The following is a 16310-nucleotide window of genomic DNA, read 5'->3' on the forward strand; positions in this document are numbered from 1 at the left end:
TAAAAGAGAGTGAGTTGATATGTAGCTAGTCTTACAGAAAGAATATCATATCCAGCATACAGTCGCCCAACTTGCATTATTATTGAGAGAGATACATCAAACAACTTGTCCAAAACTCTATTACACACTATTGTCCTTTGGAAAAAAAAAGGGTACAAAGTAGTAGTATACATATTACTACTACCTTTTCAAATACTAACATATTAATCAATTGCTTAATTAATTTGCATTAATCAATTAAGCTCAACAAAGGACGTATTATATATACTACCTTGCCCCTGCCCTTAATTTTTATGATATACAAATCTTATATATAATTATGTAATTAAGGGCACATGAGCCTGCCTCCCGTCAAATGCCATACATGGCGCCTATCTGCATGCGACTGATCTGGACCGTACGCCTATAAACGAACGGCTCCCGCGCGCCCACGTGGCATGCAGTACACCGTAGAGGATCTACGCACGTACGTACGTATATACGCATGCATAGCGTATATTCACAGTGAATTGATCATCAAGGCGTACGTATTACGTACGTATTCATCTACGTATAAGCGTACGTACGCCGATGATCTTGTCTACCGAGGGAGCGGTATGTCGGCCAGGTCCTCGCGGTACGGCATGGGCGCGTCGTCGTCGTCGCCGGCGCCGGCGTCATCGCCGCCGCAGTCGGAGATGGAGGTGGCCTTCTCGGCGTCGACGTCGAGGGGGGCGGCGAGGGAGGAGTCGGCGACGAAGGTGACGACGGAGTCCTTGCGGATGGTGAGGTAGACGACGGCGACGATGTAGACGAGCATGAAGGGGAAGACGGCGGCGCCGACGAGCACGTTGGCGTACTTGGGGAGGCCGTTGTGGATGAGCCACCCCACGAAGCTCGTGCTCAGAAAATACATGTTTATTCCGATGATCAGCAGCCCCAGCACCCACGAGAACACTATTATCTGCATCCATATATATATTTTTATTTATTTCTCATATGTTATTATTTCAACCTAGCTAATAATTGCCAGATCACTTATAATATATGTAACCATGTAAAAGAAAATGAAGCAGCCAAAAATAATTTATAGGTAAAATTTTTATATATGCGTTATAAATGGTTTTAAAGCCAATACCGAAGAACAGAATACGTACGATAAAATAAGTCCGAAATCAACTTTTATTTGTGGAGCTACATGTGTGCAGCTGATCGAATTTGGCTCTTCGATCTCTCAAGGATCAGCAAGTACCGCGTGATTTTGACACATGATGCCGACGCATGTACATGATTAATCAGCATCCTGGTACGACTAAAGACAGATCGAAAATGATGCAGGACGTACACACACGTTGGTTGTGCTGCATGTGTACGACGATCCTGTTCTACTATGCATCATGCACATCAATATATTGGTACCAGCATATGCATGGCTTGGACCATGCTACTACTACTACTACACATATCTTGGCCCTGCAAGAGCTAGCTGTGTGCTGTGCTGCTGCTACTATTGCATGCAATGCAATGCATTCTTGCCATGAGCTACTCCAATGATTCAATTCAATTCACTGCACTTCTGGTATCTGGATCTGTATTACTATGTCACTGACTGATAGAACATGGTGTCCCTGCTGGGGTTGCATGCATGCAGGTGCTGGACCAGCCGGCTGCCCGGCTCATCGATCTATCATGTTTTTATTCTACAACAACAATTATTGATACTTTCATTGAAATATGCATATATCTATGTACTTAATTTTGCATATGCATTAGCCAAGGTTAAGGAAAAGAATTAAAGTAAGCAATGTGATATTAATTAATATATGCACCTACTAGTGTATAGTGTAGGATCTTACATAGATGGAGTTCTTGTGGGGCCCCATCTTGCTGCTGCTGCTGCTGAACTTGAGCAAAGGGATGAGAGCAAAGGGCAGCTCAAAGGACAGTATCATCTGCGTCCACACACGGCATCGTACGGATCATTACAAGCAAATCATACAAACAAACAAAGAGTAATGATCACTAGGTAGCCTTTAGTTGGATATATCGATTTGATTACTTACTTTAGTTGGAAGCTAGGTCTAGAAGGCAAAGTTAATTATTATGCTCTTTTAGAGAACCACAAGAAAAAAGAAAAGCTTCTAGCTTTCACCTAGACCTCTAGCTAATTAATTGATTAATTAATTAACCCTTGATGATAATCCTAAAAAAAAGAACAATAGAAAGTTAACCTCTAATCAATTAATATGCTAACAATGTCACTAGGTAGCTAGTGGATACTCCACTTCATGTAGCTAGCTATCGCTACACACATCCACACCACGTGACTGTTCGTCCACGCGCGCGAATCAAATGCATGAATCGAATCTATCCGCCGGCGACGTACGTGCGTGCGTGCGTGCGTCGGCCGCCGCTGGTTCGCCGGCGCCGCCGCCGTATGGCGCGCCAGCGCTCGCAGTTTCAGTTCGTGAGAGAGAGAGCCAAGCCATATTTACAAATAATAAATAATTTATTACTAAAAACTCTAAAATTAACTCTAAGTTTAAGGTTTTAAAATTTAAATTTTAGGCTGTAAATATAAACAGAAGGGAAAAGAGATTTACCGAAGCGATGATAATGAGACGGCCGGCGCCCTTGGAGCCGCCGATGATGGAGACGATGAGGCTGGGCGCGATGGCGATGGTGCGAGTCATCAGGTTGCGGAGCCACTTCCTCATCCTGATGTCCAAGAAACCCTACACCGCAAACGCAACCATCTCATCTCATCCTCCCTTAATGCGCCGGCCACCATGAGATTTTACACTATATGTGTGTACCAATTTGACAATGCATTGTGTTCCCAACATGCGTGTCCCCTCTAGTTTTACTCACACAGCTTTCAACTGATCCATCATCCATAGTTTACCTTTTGACTAAACTGTGAACATAAGCAAAATGGTACTACGACTTAATTTTCAAGTTGATTTTAGTATTGTTGATTATTTGTTAGTGTTAAGATGGGTTTAAATCACTAATTAATGCAGATAAATATTTTTATCCATAAATTATATTATCAACTTATAATAAGCAGGCATAGGTGAAGCGTTGAGGTTGTTTAATTTTGTAGTGCTTTCGAAGAGTATATTTTTTTCGAATATAATTATTTTTATTTATGGAGAGTTGTGTATTTTTTTTCTTGTGTGGAGATAATTAAGATAAAAGAAAAGATAGCAGTGTACAGATGGTAAATTAACACTAAAATTGGTGGTAAATAAGAGACAGTAAAAGAAAAAATGACTAGCTAGCTGGTCATCGATGAGACACGTACGTTGAAATGGACAGAAACAAAGGGCAGACAAATGGACCAAAAGTGGGAAAACTAGTGGCAGCAAGGTAGCGTCTTAATTCGATCCGACTTTAACAAAAAAAAAACGATGGTGAAATCCGACTCGGATCACGAGATTACCTAATTAATAGGAATATTATATGATTGAATAATGCCGTGATGTAAACATGATTAGGTGTGCAGCCTGCAATTCGTCAGTTAACCCCCCATAATTGAACTGAATAAACTGACTAACCAGTACGTACCGGCAGCTAGCCGTTTTAATTATAGTTGGATCATTTAACTAATTATTGGTAGCTTAGCTTAGCTGGTGATCGATGCAGTACAGTTTGATTAAGGTAGTTAATTACCTGCATGATGTACTGTCCAGCGTATGTGCCGGTAATGGTGGAGCTCTGCCCGGATGCCAGCAGCGCCACGCCGTACACGATCGCACTCGACTTGCCAAGCACGTTCTGATCGATGACCAACATACAGAAGACAAATCAATTAGTGTGACAACTAATCTGAAACCATGCAGTAATTCAGCGTTTCGTTCGCTCAGTCTTTTCGATTTTGCGTATGTTTACGAAGTCGTTCACCTTTAAATTTAGTATTGATCCTAGGCTATTTTCTTTTGATGTCAAGAATATATTTTTCGGTTGTAAATATGCCGTTTGTCACCCAGCAAAATAATCAACACTTCGATTATCTGTAATTAGTGGATGATTTAGTGCAGTTAAGTGCAATTAATTAATGAGATGAGAAAGTGGTAGGTACCCGGAGAAGGAAGGAGGAGGTGTCGAGGCTGAGGTCGGCGCACTTGCCGGCGTCCTCCTGGGAGATGGTGGGGGAGTAGCAGGCGGTGCCGGAGACGGAGACGACGGCGATGTTGATCAGCAGCGCCACGAACAGCGCGAACCCGCTCTCGTACAGGAAGAATCTGCACCCATCCTGTTCGTCCGTCCGTACCAATACACACACCTTTCATTAGGCTTAGCTAACTAATTATATATATATATATCCTAATTAATAAGTAATATGTATTGCTGACCTTGATTCCTCTCACGGACGCCGGCGTCTTCCTCGACAGCACCAGGGCAGAATGCAAGAACAGGTTGTGCCTGCAGCAGATCGATCGAAATCCAACCCAATTAATTAATTATATTTTTTTCAATTCAGGGATAGATATTATATTGGTGTGAGCTGATTAATTGATTAATTAGGACGCACGGCATGACGAGAGCTCCGAGGAGGGCAATGGCGTCGCCGGTGGCGCCGGCGCCGGTGAGCCTGGGCACGAAGAGCCCCTTCATCACCTCCTTCGCCGGCGGCTTCACGATGCTCAGCTCGCCGAAGAAACACGCCGCCATCACGAACACCAGCATCGATATCAGAAACTCCAGCTTCCTCACCTACATCATTTTAATTATGTTTATTCCTTTTGACCTAGAGCATATACAATAGCAGCCTATAAACCAGCTATAAATATATTTTAAAAAAATAATAGACGAGGAAAAAAAGCAGTGAGCTACAGATTTATAGCCAGTTCCAACACAAACTCCAAGAGACAGTGTGTATGACAGATAAGACATGATAGTATATGTTTACATGTAGCTACTGTATAAATTAGCTATAGATGAATTAAAGCCAATAGTTAGCTATACTATTGAACTTACTCTTAAACCAATTTAATCAATTAATCATGCATGCAATTTGCAGTTGCACACACATACACATCGTCCGAAAAAATAAAATAAAAAAACAAGTCTTTCCTGACCACCAATGCCATTCGATCGAGTATTTGACAAGCCAACCAATTCTTTTCATACTCCAATGATTATTTATATTCTAACAATACTTAATTTCTTCGTGTGCATGCAAAGCTAATGCGATTACTTAAAAATAATTAATTAATTAATATCTATATATGTACCCCGTATTTTTGGAGGCCAAGAAGCAGGAGAGTGCTGGAGCCGGTGATGAGGACGCCGACCCACACGGGAATATGGAACAAGATGTTGAAAGCGAAGGCCGTCCCTATAACTGCATCAGCAATTTAATTAATCAATTAATAAACTAATTAACAACAAGGAGATGATTAATTAGCTATAATAATCACATTTGTATCTAGCTACACCTACCTAGGTTGCTAGCTAGCTATCATGCATGTGTGTGTGATATCCTCTAATTAACAACTTATCTAATGATTTGCAAAAAAAAACAACTTATCTAACGATGGTTAAGGTTTAGTTAACTATATTCAATCAGCAAGCTGCAGCTCCGTGCAACTGCTACACCACTGACCTCTGCATGCATGATGCTAGCTGCTGCTGCGTGCTAAATAGATATTGTTTGTTATTATCATATTGTTTCACACATGGTATATATATATATATATAAAAGACAAAAATACTCCCACACTCCCATAAAAACTAACCTAAAATAGGATATGATCCTACTAGTACAACGAATCTAATAAGAGAGTTGTCCAGCTGATTCGTGGTACTATATTGTTTCACATATGGAATATATAGAAGAAAAAATACTTTATCCAGATTCGTTGTATTAGGATGGGTCATGTTTCTTTATACGTTGAGTTTTTATTTTACAAAGAGATTACCTGAGAGCATGCCAAATGTGAAATGACAAGAGGGGTGAGAACAACATGATTATTTACTAATCTGCGTAAGGCGATGAACTCACCACCGTGTTTAAAACCTAATCCTGATCGATGCACGTAATCATGCAACACTTTTATGGAAAGCAACTGTGGACGTGGTCACTGCTCTCTCAACAGCTAAACACAGACAGATACAGAACATTTTTATTAATCTGCCTATGTTTGTGGGTTAGGAATTCCGATGTGTACGTAGGCCCATACGGTTGGAGCTACACATGCTAGCCAGATTCAACTTGTTTTCTGCCACTGTCAGAGAGCTAGCTCATGCAAACTAAACTGGCTGGATTAATTATCATTTGCAAAGTCAAATCAAGATGGTGACATGGTTAAGCTTAAACAAACACAGCTCTGCAGATTTAATTACCCAAGCTCTTGACCGTGTCAAGTTGATAAGTAGTAATATGTACGTTACCTTCTGGGATATCTGCAGCGATGACGGCCAGCTCTGCAAGCAGCCACAGGAATATCTTCACGAACTTTGGGTACTCACTCTTGCAGATCTCAGCCAGATGCCTCCCTAATAAATTTTATAAATTAATTAATGCCGGCCATTAGCTAGCATTTGATGCTCAAGTTGGTAGAGTTACAGTTTTAATTATGGGCGTAAGCGCCATGGTTAGGGTGTCATTTAGTCACCTGTCACCACTCCAAGATTAGCTGCTAGTGATTGTATGATAAGTGCGAAGATGAGGCCAATCAGAATCACCCAGAGGAGCTGCAGCAGATAAATATATGATTAATTAATTGATTGATTAATCAGTGTCAGATTATATATCTGTTTATACTTTTCTAACTGTGTGATATATATGTGCACTGGGAGCTAATTAAAAGTGGTTGCAGAAAAGTCTGCAAATTTGTGGAATTTTGATGGAGGAGCGAGCTAGCTAGAAGATGAAAGTAGTTAAATGGAGTGTGAGTCTGCGAGAGAGAAGGAAAGGGACGAACACCTGGGGAGAAAAAAAAAGCATGAAAGTTACTCATGCTTTCAGTCATTCAGGAGTGTTGGAAACAGTAGAATAAAGTCGAAATGTACCTCATATCTGTGGTTGGCGCCGGCTTGCAAATCGGTTTCCACTGTTTCAGTTTTTTGACAATTAACAGTTACAACCCAGAGTTGTCGAGAAAAAGCTTCAGTTTAGAGAGAGAAATAGAGAGAGATTAGTTGTCACTCACAATTGCCAGGATCCAAGTAGGCCAGGGACACCATGAATCCTGGACCAACATGGGCAAGGAACCTTTTCCATGCAGGCTCCTGTACACAATCAACCAAAACTGAGAAAATAACAAAAAGAAACGCATATATAATTCAGGATCCAAATGTTCCATCAGTCCCAATTTTTTGCTGCATACACAGTCACACAACAGTCTCACAGACATGAACATGAACACAAGTATCCAAGAAGCAATGGATGCGAGAAAGCACTCTCCCAAGATCTATATATCTACATATAAAAGCAAGCTCTGTGTTCTTGCTTGTGCTGTTACAGTGAGCTGGCCATGGCGACAGTGGATCGAGTTACAGAGAAAGCCAGCTCTGTGATAGTTAATTAAGCTACCAAACTGACCTTCATTAGCAGCTTATCATCTGCTTCGAGCTTCTTGGCATCCTGATCATTTGTCACATTAGCTCTCCAGCTGATGCTCCCTCTCTCACCGCTCTCTCTCTCAATCTCCATTCTCTCTCTCTCTTCAGGCTACTCTGCTAGCTTGGAGGTAGAAGAAGAAGAAGAGGAGAGTGGTGGTAGTGATGAACTCTCATGGTACCCTCCATGCCCTACTTATACACACACCATGCAAGCATGCAGCCAAATTAGCTTGGTGTATGCATGCGTCAATTATATCTTTTTTAAGACAAGAAAGAAAGAAAAAGAAAAGGAAAATTATGTGGGGGCCTCCGTGTACGTACGTAGCGAACGCACAATTAGAAGAGAGAGAGAGAGAGGTGTAGAGAGAGAGAGAGAGAGAGAGCTCCATTTGGCATCTCCATGGGCACCAAGCTGCTTCCTTTCATGGAGGGGCTGTTTTAATGTTTACTATCCAAAATGTCACACTCACTAAATATTCAGCTGGGCTGTACCTAGGGGAGATCACAGCCTGTTTTGACCCAAAACATGTATGGCTACACAGCTTTAGGGATTTAATTAACATAAACTGATTAATTAGCTTTTGTGTTTGTGTGTGTGTCTGTGTCACTGATCAGAAAGACAGGGTTAAGGTTGCCACTGGGCCACTACTAATTTGGTGTGGATTTAAATTTTGGTGGTTTAATATTAGGTGCAAGATCAGTGTCATTGGTTGGGAAAAAATAGGGATCCTGGTCTAGCTGGCTAGGTACATATTAGCTACTAATTAATTGGTGAGCTCTGCCTCTGTGTGCAAAACCTCTTGTGTTGTACAATGTGTTCTAGAGTGGAATTGAATGGGAACCATATGTCGTGCAAAGGTTGCTGGTGACATTGTTAGTTCAATTCTAGAAGAGCAAGAATTAACTAGTTAACTAGGAACTTACATGCAACTAATCAGAGTAGATTAATTCAGATATGCACTTTACTTGTACACTCAGAGGAGCAACAAAGGGCTATGGTAGAGATGTCAATACCACAGTTATGACTTATCTTGCATGGATGTGTGCATGCTAAGTTAACTAGTAATTAATTTACTTAGTGTGAAGTTTAGGAGTGCCATATGAGATCAGGGACTTTCATGCAGTTGGCTCTCTAATTGGACAAACAGCAACAGTGTTCATCAAACACATGCGAAATCATGGAGCGTTTAGAAGAGTACAGAGTTAGCCTCTTTTGCGACCAAGAATAATATTACGATTTGGATGGTTTCTACACCGTTTATTTTTATGATCCAATTAAACACGATGTGCTACTGCTTATTAATAATTATCACTCCCTCCGTCCCTAAATGTTTGACGCCGTTGACCTTTTAAAACGCGTTTGACTATTCGTGAAATTCAAAAAATTTACATAATTATTAATTATTTTTACATTATTTTATTTATTGTTAAATATACTTTCATATATATATATCTTTAAATATTTAAAAAAAATTAAATAAAATAAACAGTTAAACATGTGTCAAAAAGTCAATGGCATCAAACATTTAGAAACAGATTATAATCGGTTATAGACCCACTTGTGCCGGTGATAATTACCGAGGAAAAGGGAACCAAAATCGACATATTCACGGATGGAATAATGGATCCATCGATCACTGAAATGGCATCCAATTGGCTTATTTCCTGAAAGTTCAACACTCTGTACGTCCTGCAGTACGTAGGGCTGCCGTACTGACTTTCGAGAGGGCTCACTAGCGGTACTGGATGCATGTATGGCAAGTCGGCTACCACGCTAGCAGCGTAGCAGTGATCTGCTCCTCTCCGTAGTTAACAGATGATGTCATAACTTTTTGGCGCACGCTTAATTATGCCTTATTTAAAAATTTTGTGCACACATGTTAAAATGTGAGTCATAATCAAAATATATTAATAACAAATCCAACCATAACAAGAACTCTATCCATTCCACGATAACTGCATTTTTGTACTATTTGTGTTCCATGTTTGGTCGTTCTTCTTATTTTAAAAAAATATGATTAGTATTTTTATTATTATCAGATGATAAAACATGAATAATACTTTATATATAATTATTTTTTTATTTCTTTTAAAAAATAAACGGTCAAACGTTGGACACGGAAATCCATAAGTATAATTATATTGGGACAAAGATAGTAAATGGAAGTTATTAAATTTTTTCAATAAGACAAATGGTCAAATGTATGTCAAAAAAAACGTTGATGTTATCTTTTAAAATATAGCGAGAGTACTGTATTAATAGCATCAATCTACGTACTGTCTCCACTGTTGCAAATTGATGTGAATATATAATACGGCGACACATCGATCACCAGTAACTACGACAAGCATTAATTGGACACAGCAATTTTATAAATACAATTATATTGAAACGGATACAGTAAACGATAGTTTATATAAGTTTTTTTTAAGAAGACGAATGGTTGTTAAAAAATCAAGGGCGTTATCTGTCGAAATACGACGAGAGTACTGTATTAGTACCATCTATCCACGTATGGTCTCCACTGATGCAAATTGATGTGAATATATAATTGGAGGGGCGCTGAGGGGTGTTTAGATTGACAAATTTTTTAGGAGAAGTGTTACGTCAAATGTTTGATCGAATGTCGGAAGGAGTTTTTGGACACGAATGAAAAACGAATTTCACGGCTAGCCTAGAAACCGCGAGACGAATCTTTTGAGTCTAATTAATCCGTCATTAGCACATGTCGGTTACTGTAGCACTTATGGCTAATCATAGACTAATTAGGCTCAAAAGATTCGTCTCAACATTTCTTCCGTAATTGTGCAATTAGTTTTTTGGTTTATCTGTGTTTAATGCTTTATTTAGGTGTCCAAAAATTCGATGTGATGTTTTTGGAAAAAAAAAATTTAGGAACCAAACGAGGCCTAAATTAATAGATTAGTACATGATTAATTAATTATTAATTATTAAAAAATATAAAATAGATTAATATGATTTTTTAAAACAACTTTCTTATAGAAAATTTTTATAAAAAGTACACTGTTTAGCAGTTCGAGAAGCGCGCGCGTAGAAAACGATTGACATAAGTTAACTAGAGGGGTGGCCGAACGCGGTCCAAGTACCACAAGCATGTATATATGTATGTCCACTGTTTTTGCAGGAATAGTATTGTAGCGGGCGGCTGCTACCTCCGTGCTGCTTGGTCCAGGCCAGGAGGAGGACGACGACGACGGCATGGGCTGCGAAAGCGATGGCCGGAGGGTGTCGAGACCAAGGCGTCTTCCCTGTTGGAGCCTAGGGCTACGGATCGGTCAGGGTTCAATTTATCGGTTTCGGTACGTATTTGTTTCGGACGCACCGATATATCCGAAATTTGGAGATATTTGATCGATCCAAGATAAGCAATGATAGATACGCGTACGCCGGGGTAGAATTAAGGGTGGGGGCAACTAGAGCTTTCAAGTCCTAGACTTGGCTCTATAATCTCATTCATATCTTATCAATTTGGCACTTAATTTTCGAAAATGGTGAAGCACGTGCTAACTAACTCAGCCGTGTATACGTGATCAGTTATTGCTTCCGCCTCTATGCATAGGACGATCGATTTGGAGTTTGCTTATTAAAGGGTAGATGACAATGACACGCGGGTAAGGTTGGTCAATGACACCAATATCCACAACGGCCATGGTGCATGTGTGACCCTTAATTTCCATGAGTGAGGCAAGCATGGCAGCCCCTGCTAGCTGAGTCTCTCGATCGATCCCATGGGTGGCTGCGGCCAAGATTATGGCTGAACTTGTTGATGATCGTGTATGTTTAATTAGTCATTAATTGTTCAACTAAGACATGCTACGTACATAAGGCCTACATGACCAGAGATGCGAAGATAGCCAAAGATATCGTCAAATTAAGTTAGCTCCACTGCTGCATATCGTTGTGAACCATAGATTAGAACAGTGTTTTAGTCGAAGATTTAGGAATTTTGTTAGGGTTTGTGGGATCGAGATGTCGACAGGGAAGGTCGAATAAAATTAAATATATGGTGTCAAACTATTTTAAGTTGCTAGGTTAATGCTTGATAATTCTCTCTAAATAAGTTGATTTTTGCAAACTTAAGGTGGATAGGAGTGCACGTTATCAATGAAATGTAAATTGCAATATACAAGAGGTAACCATTTTTTCCCCGATATTTAGAAGCTTGCTGACTTCCTCCTAATAACTCCTAATAACTCAGACAAATCCAACTTCACTACTTAAACCACCAAACATCCTAATCTCTTTGTCAAGGGATGGGTAAGGTGAAAACTGATCAAAAAATGGTCTACCAAGCTCAATCAATACATTTATAGTTGGTTGTCTTAAGGAATAACTTGAAAAAAAAACTATTTTCGCAATTCAATAGTTAGTATATCCGCCTATATAGAATGTTTTCTATAGGTAGCTGGTTCGACTGTCGAAATAGCTGATGACTGCATGCAGCTTTGATAATTAAACCCTAATGTCAAAGAGGTTATCTAACCCATGTAGAGAACATTTTTCTAGTAGTGTGTAAATTATGGAATCGCCAGACTATATAATAAACTTATATTGTTAGCCTATAATATTTACACCCCGATGGTTTTAGAGAAACCAACAAGAACCCCTGCTAGGATTATATGTTAGCTAATTAATTACCTTGCTTATCATTTAATTTAATGCATGCAATGTGTAGGCCGGACGAAAAACTTATCTTGTTAATCCCTTAGAGCAAGACTAATTTTATAGCCAACAAGTTGACTATAGGACTATTTGCAGTCTTCTCTTAGGCTATTCATATAGTAATTAGCTTTCATATGGTTTCTTGGTTCTTATATCCAAGCTGTCTATAAGATTACAACTCACTTCTACTCTCTCTTCCACATAAGTATTTAGCCAGTTTATAGTCTGCTATTGTACTTGCTCTTCTGTTAGAGATAGCGAGCAAGCCGAGCTCCATATCCCAACGCTGTTCTAAGCTTGTACCCCCTCCGTCCCAGTATATATGGATTGAGCACTGTAGAGGCACAAACAAAGATTATAAAAAATGTCGCATGTGCCCCTCATCAACATCGAAATTCCCAGTGCTGGAAAAATGATTGGCACAATAAACAGGGAGCATTCTTGAACTTCCCAGGAGAATTAATGCACAAGAGACGAGAAACAAAATCCCACTCATCTTACATTCTCAAAAATCAAACTTGCGGCTTAAAAAAGGCCCGCCAATATCACTCTCTGCCACTCACGTTGAAAAAAATAACGAATCCACCGACAGCTCTCTTGTTTTCACCTGTACTGGTATGACTTTTAAAGTTCGAAATTCCTTATAATCCAGGACAACGTTTCAACCCCTAATCCCATATATACCAGGATGGAGGAAGTATTATCCACCTATATTATTAATATGCATCAATGAATGCATGTGCACATGCCACGTGTCAATTCCTATATCGTCCTTTCCGTTTTGTGCCGACAGAGATATATATACACACACGATACAACGATGAAATGTAGGCTGATAGAATCAATTTCCTTCAATTAACTATGTCCATGCACCGTGTTAATTAACTAGTCCATCGTAGGAGAATTAATGTTCTTGGTGGCTAGGTTTGATGAGACAATCGTAATGTCCACTTCGAATGCCTAAGTTAATTAATTAGAGCCATGCATAGGATAATGCCAACACACATATGTACTCCCTCTAAGGCAAGTAGAAAATGACAAAGCTAAATGATAGGACAACTACGTTCTGTGTACTCTTTACTTTTCAGTTCGAGAGGTTCTGGTAGTACTACTAACCCCGTACTAAAATAAGTTTTATTTTTTTAGTTTTTCGATAAAATGCGTGATTTTCATCTTAATTAAAAATTTACAATATTTTTTTATTACAAATTATTAGATAATAAAACATAAATAATACTTTACATATGACTAACTTTTTGTCTTCTTTAAATAAGGCCCCGTTTAGTTCGCAAAAACTTTTCGCAAAAATATCACATCGAATCTTTGAACACCTAAATAAAGCATTAAATATACATGAACATTAAAACTAATTACACAGTTATGCGGGAAATTAATCGTAAGAAGAATCTTTTAAGCCTAATTAGGATGTGATTAGTTATAAGTGCTACAGTAACTAACATGTATAATGATGGATTAATTAGACTCAAAAGATTCGTCTCACGGTTTCCAAGCGGAATATGAAATTTGTTTTGTAATTAGAGTATATTTAATACTTCAAATGAGTGTCCAAAAACTTGATTTGATGTTTTTGCAAAATCTTTTTGCAAACTAAACAGGGCCTAAGACGGATTGTCAAACGCCGTTTTTTAAGGAAAAGGACTACTATCTCCATCCCGAAATAAGATCATTTTTCAGTTTTTTGATGCAATATTTTGACTGTTCGGCTTGTTTGAAATTTTTTTATGATTAATATTTTTATTCTTACTAGATAATAAAACATGAATAATACTTTATGCATGACCTATTTTTTATGTTTTTTATAAATTTTTTAAATAAGATGAATGATCTTGGAAAAATAAAAAATGAGTTATCTAAGTGACAGAGAGGTAGTAAGTACCTAGTCTCTCAGCCAACAATTAATATGGTAGTAGGATGTACCTGAGGCTTTGTAGAATGAGGATGGGATGGGTTCCACATATTCTTGAGGACAAACGGCACAGTCCAAGTGGGATCGATGGTACTAGTATAGCAGTAGAGTTAGCATGTAACGTCACTAGTCACAATTTCGTAATAACTTTATTTTTTGTTTTCATGTGTCCACCGTTCGTCTTATTTGAAAAAATTATAAAAAACTTTAAAAAATTAGTTACGTATAAAGTACTATTTATGTTTTATCATCTAGTAAAAATAAAAATATTAATAAAAAAAATTTAAATAAGACGAAGAGTCAAAATATTATATAAAAAACTAAGAAACGATTTTATTTCGGAACTGAGGTGGTAGCAAATTAAAGAAAAGCAGAACCCTCCATCGTCGTGGCTCTTGTCAGGAAGGACGTTACGGTTCGATCACATGTTCCTCGTGTTAATTTGTCTATACCATTATGGTATCGTTCGGTACATAAGTTAACTTATGTATGACACGGAAAACGTAGTAATAGATTAGTATATAATTAATTAATTATTAAAAAATAAAATAGATAAAAATAATTTTTTAAAACAAATTCCTATAGAAAATTTTTACAAAAAATATACCGTTTAGCAATTCGAGAAGCGTGCGTGTAGAAAACGAGAGGGCTTAGTTAGCTTATAGTCATGGCCGACCGCGGCCTATGTCACCGCTCCCGTCCCAAAATAAGATTATTTTTCTCAAAATAGGAATATCTTATACTAACAACTGCATTAGAATTTAGAAAAACAAATAATAAATGTATTAGAGGCAGATAAAATAAAAGACGATTGCATTAGACTTCCGATAGTACAGGTACCGGTGCATATATATTCTAGTGTTTTTACTTTTTATTGTCATGTGTGGGACAAGTGAAAATAAAATTATTTTAGAGTGAATAGAGTACTCCTGTACTTGCTTTTGTCTCAAAATACATGAAGTTGTCTCTTTTGGGGGGATTAATTTTGAATGCCTTGGATCAAGACCGTAGTGTGTAGCACGTCGGTTTCCTAAAGATGTCTGAACATCTTTATGAAAACATTCCAAGGACTTATCCACTTCATACATATACATAAACATAGTATTAATTTCAAGGGCCGACAATCTCCACCCATAGGATAAATAAATGCAATGCAAAGAAAGCTTCTAAGTTTATTAGCATATTTACATACGTTGCAATGAGATTTTAATTAAATAAAATTATCGTTAACTAATCATTACTAACATTTTCTTCCAATATTATCTCTTAATTGATATATATTTGTTATAATGAGGATTAAGAATTGGTTTGTTGCAAAACTTACAATGAGGATAGGTGGGACGATAGTCGCTGTTACCATCGTTATTTCTTTTAAATGGATATATATAATACATATAGCGCGAATGCTATTGCTTCGGTAGATAAGGGTGGATCCAGCGAAAGTGCTAGGGAAGATCAAGCTCCCTTTGAAGGGGAGAGCGGAGAAGAAGAGAAGGGGCTAGTGTAGGAACAAAAAGACAAGTTAATTTTGATAATCAATATGTGCATGAGTTTTGCTTTGGTTGTGTGGGGTAGTTTTGCAATTTCTCTTAAACCTACAGATGCAACATTAGCGGTTTAGTCTAGTATGAACTTAACCAAACCATAGAGGCTCTACAAATTAAAATATACAAATAATCCTAAAAAAGGAATAATCAATTAGCCTTCATGTTCTTGAGGTATATGGTTTCTAACGATTACCAGAAGGAATTATTGTAAGACTTACTGATAACGTAGTGTACATAAATATAACTGATTTATTAACAATAAGCATATAAGAATGAACATAGAAGAGAGGGAGCACATATGCATCTGACCCATGCAGAGAAAAACGATCAATATGTATAAATTATTAAACAACTCAATGCACTAAAATAAAACATTTCACACAAGTTAATAGTTTCAAGTACATTCCTTGTTACTTAATCCCTCTTCAAATTGCTGTTTAGTATTTGTCTAGTCCACACATGTTCCATGCATGTTGACCAGCAATGAGCATTGCTGGTTTACATGTACTTGACTCTGATAAATGATCAAGTAGTACCTAGGCAAGGTCTAACAAAATTAGTATTATTTTGTCCCATAATAAGAGTAGCCCTATAGTTTAAA

At 38.1% G+C, this 16310-nt stretch overlaps 1 protein-coding gene across 1 annotated transcript; it reads right to left on the minus strand.

The window, feature by feature from the left end:
• Window positions 1-50: 50 nt before the first annotated feature.
• LOC102702301 (metal transporter Nramp5) lies at window positions 51-7714 on the minus strand. Its single transcript, XM_006657533.2, has 13 exons — window positions 7532-7714; window positions 7140-7218; window positions 7000-7040; window positions 6603-6681; window positions 6379-6483; window positions 5220-5329; window positions 4517-4698; window positions 4338-4407; window positions 4064-4237; window positions 3655-3759; window positions 2583-2714; window positions 1836-1931; window positions 51-943 (listed from the first exon to the last, which is right to left on the minus strand). Exons 1-13 carry the CDS (start codon window positions 7640-7642, stop codon window positions 581-583), a joined length of 1647 nt encoding a protein of 548 aa, XP_006657596.1. The 5' UTR covers window positions 7643-7714; the 3' UTR covers window positions 51-580.
• Window positions 7715-16310: the final 8596 nt, after the last annotated feature.

This window comes from Oryza brachyantha, chromosome 7 (assembly GCF_000231095.2).
Source record: "Oryza brachyantha chromosome 7, ObraRS2, whole genome shotgun sequence".
NCBI classification, from domain to species: domain Eukaryota; kingdom Viridiplantae; phylum Streptophyta; class Magnoliopsida; order Poales; family Poaceae; genus Oryza; species Oryza brachyantha.

Bases quoted from the DNA above. Each gene is read 5' to 3' on its own strand.
- LOC102702301 (XM_006657533.2), bottom strand. From the start codon at position 7,642: ATGGAGATTGAGAGAGAGAGCGGTGAGAGAGGGAGCATCAGCTGGAGA. The intron at 4,238-4,337 runs GTCAGCAATACA...ACGGACGAACAG, and splicing joins CGTCCGTGAGAGGAATCAAG to GATGGGTGCAGATTCTTCCT. The intron at 944-1,835 runs GTAAGATCCTAC...ATATGGATGCAG, and splicing joins CCCACAAGAACTCCATCTAT to ATAATAGTGTTCTCGTGGGT.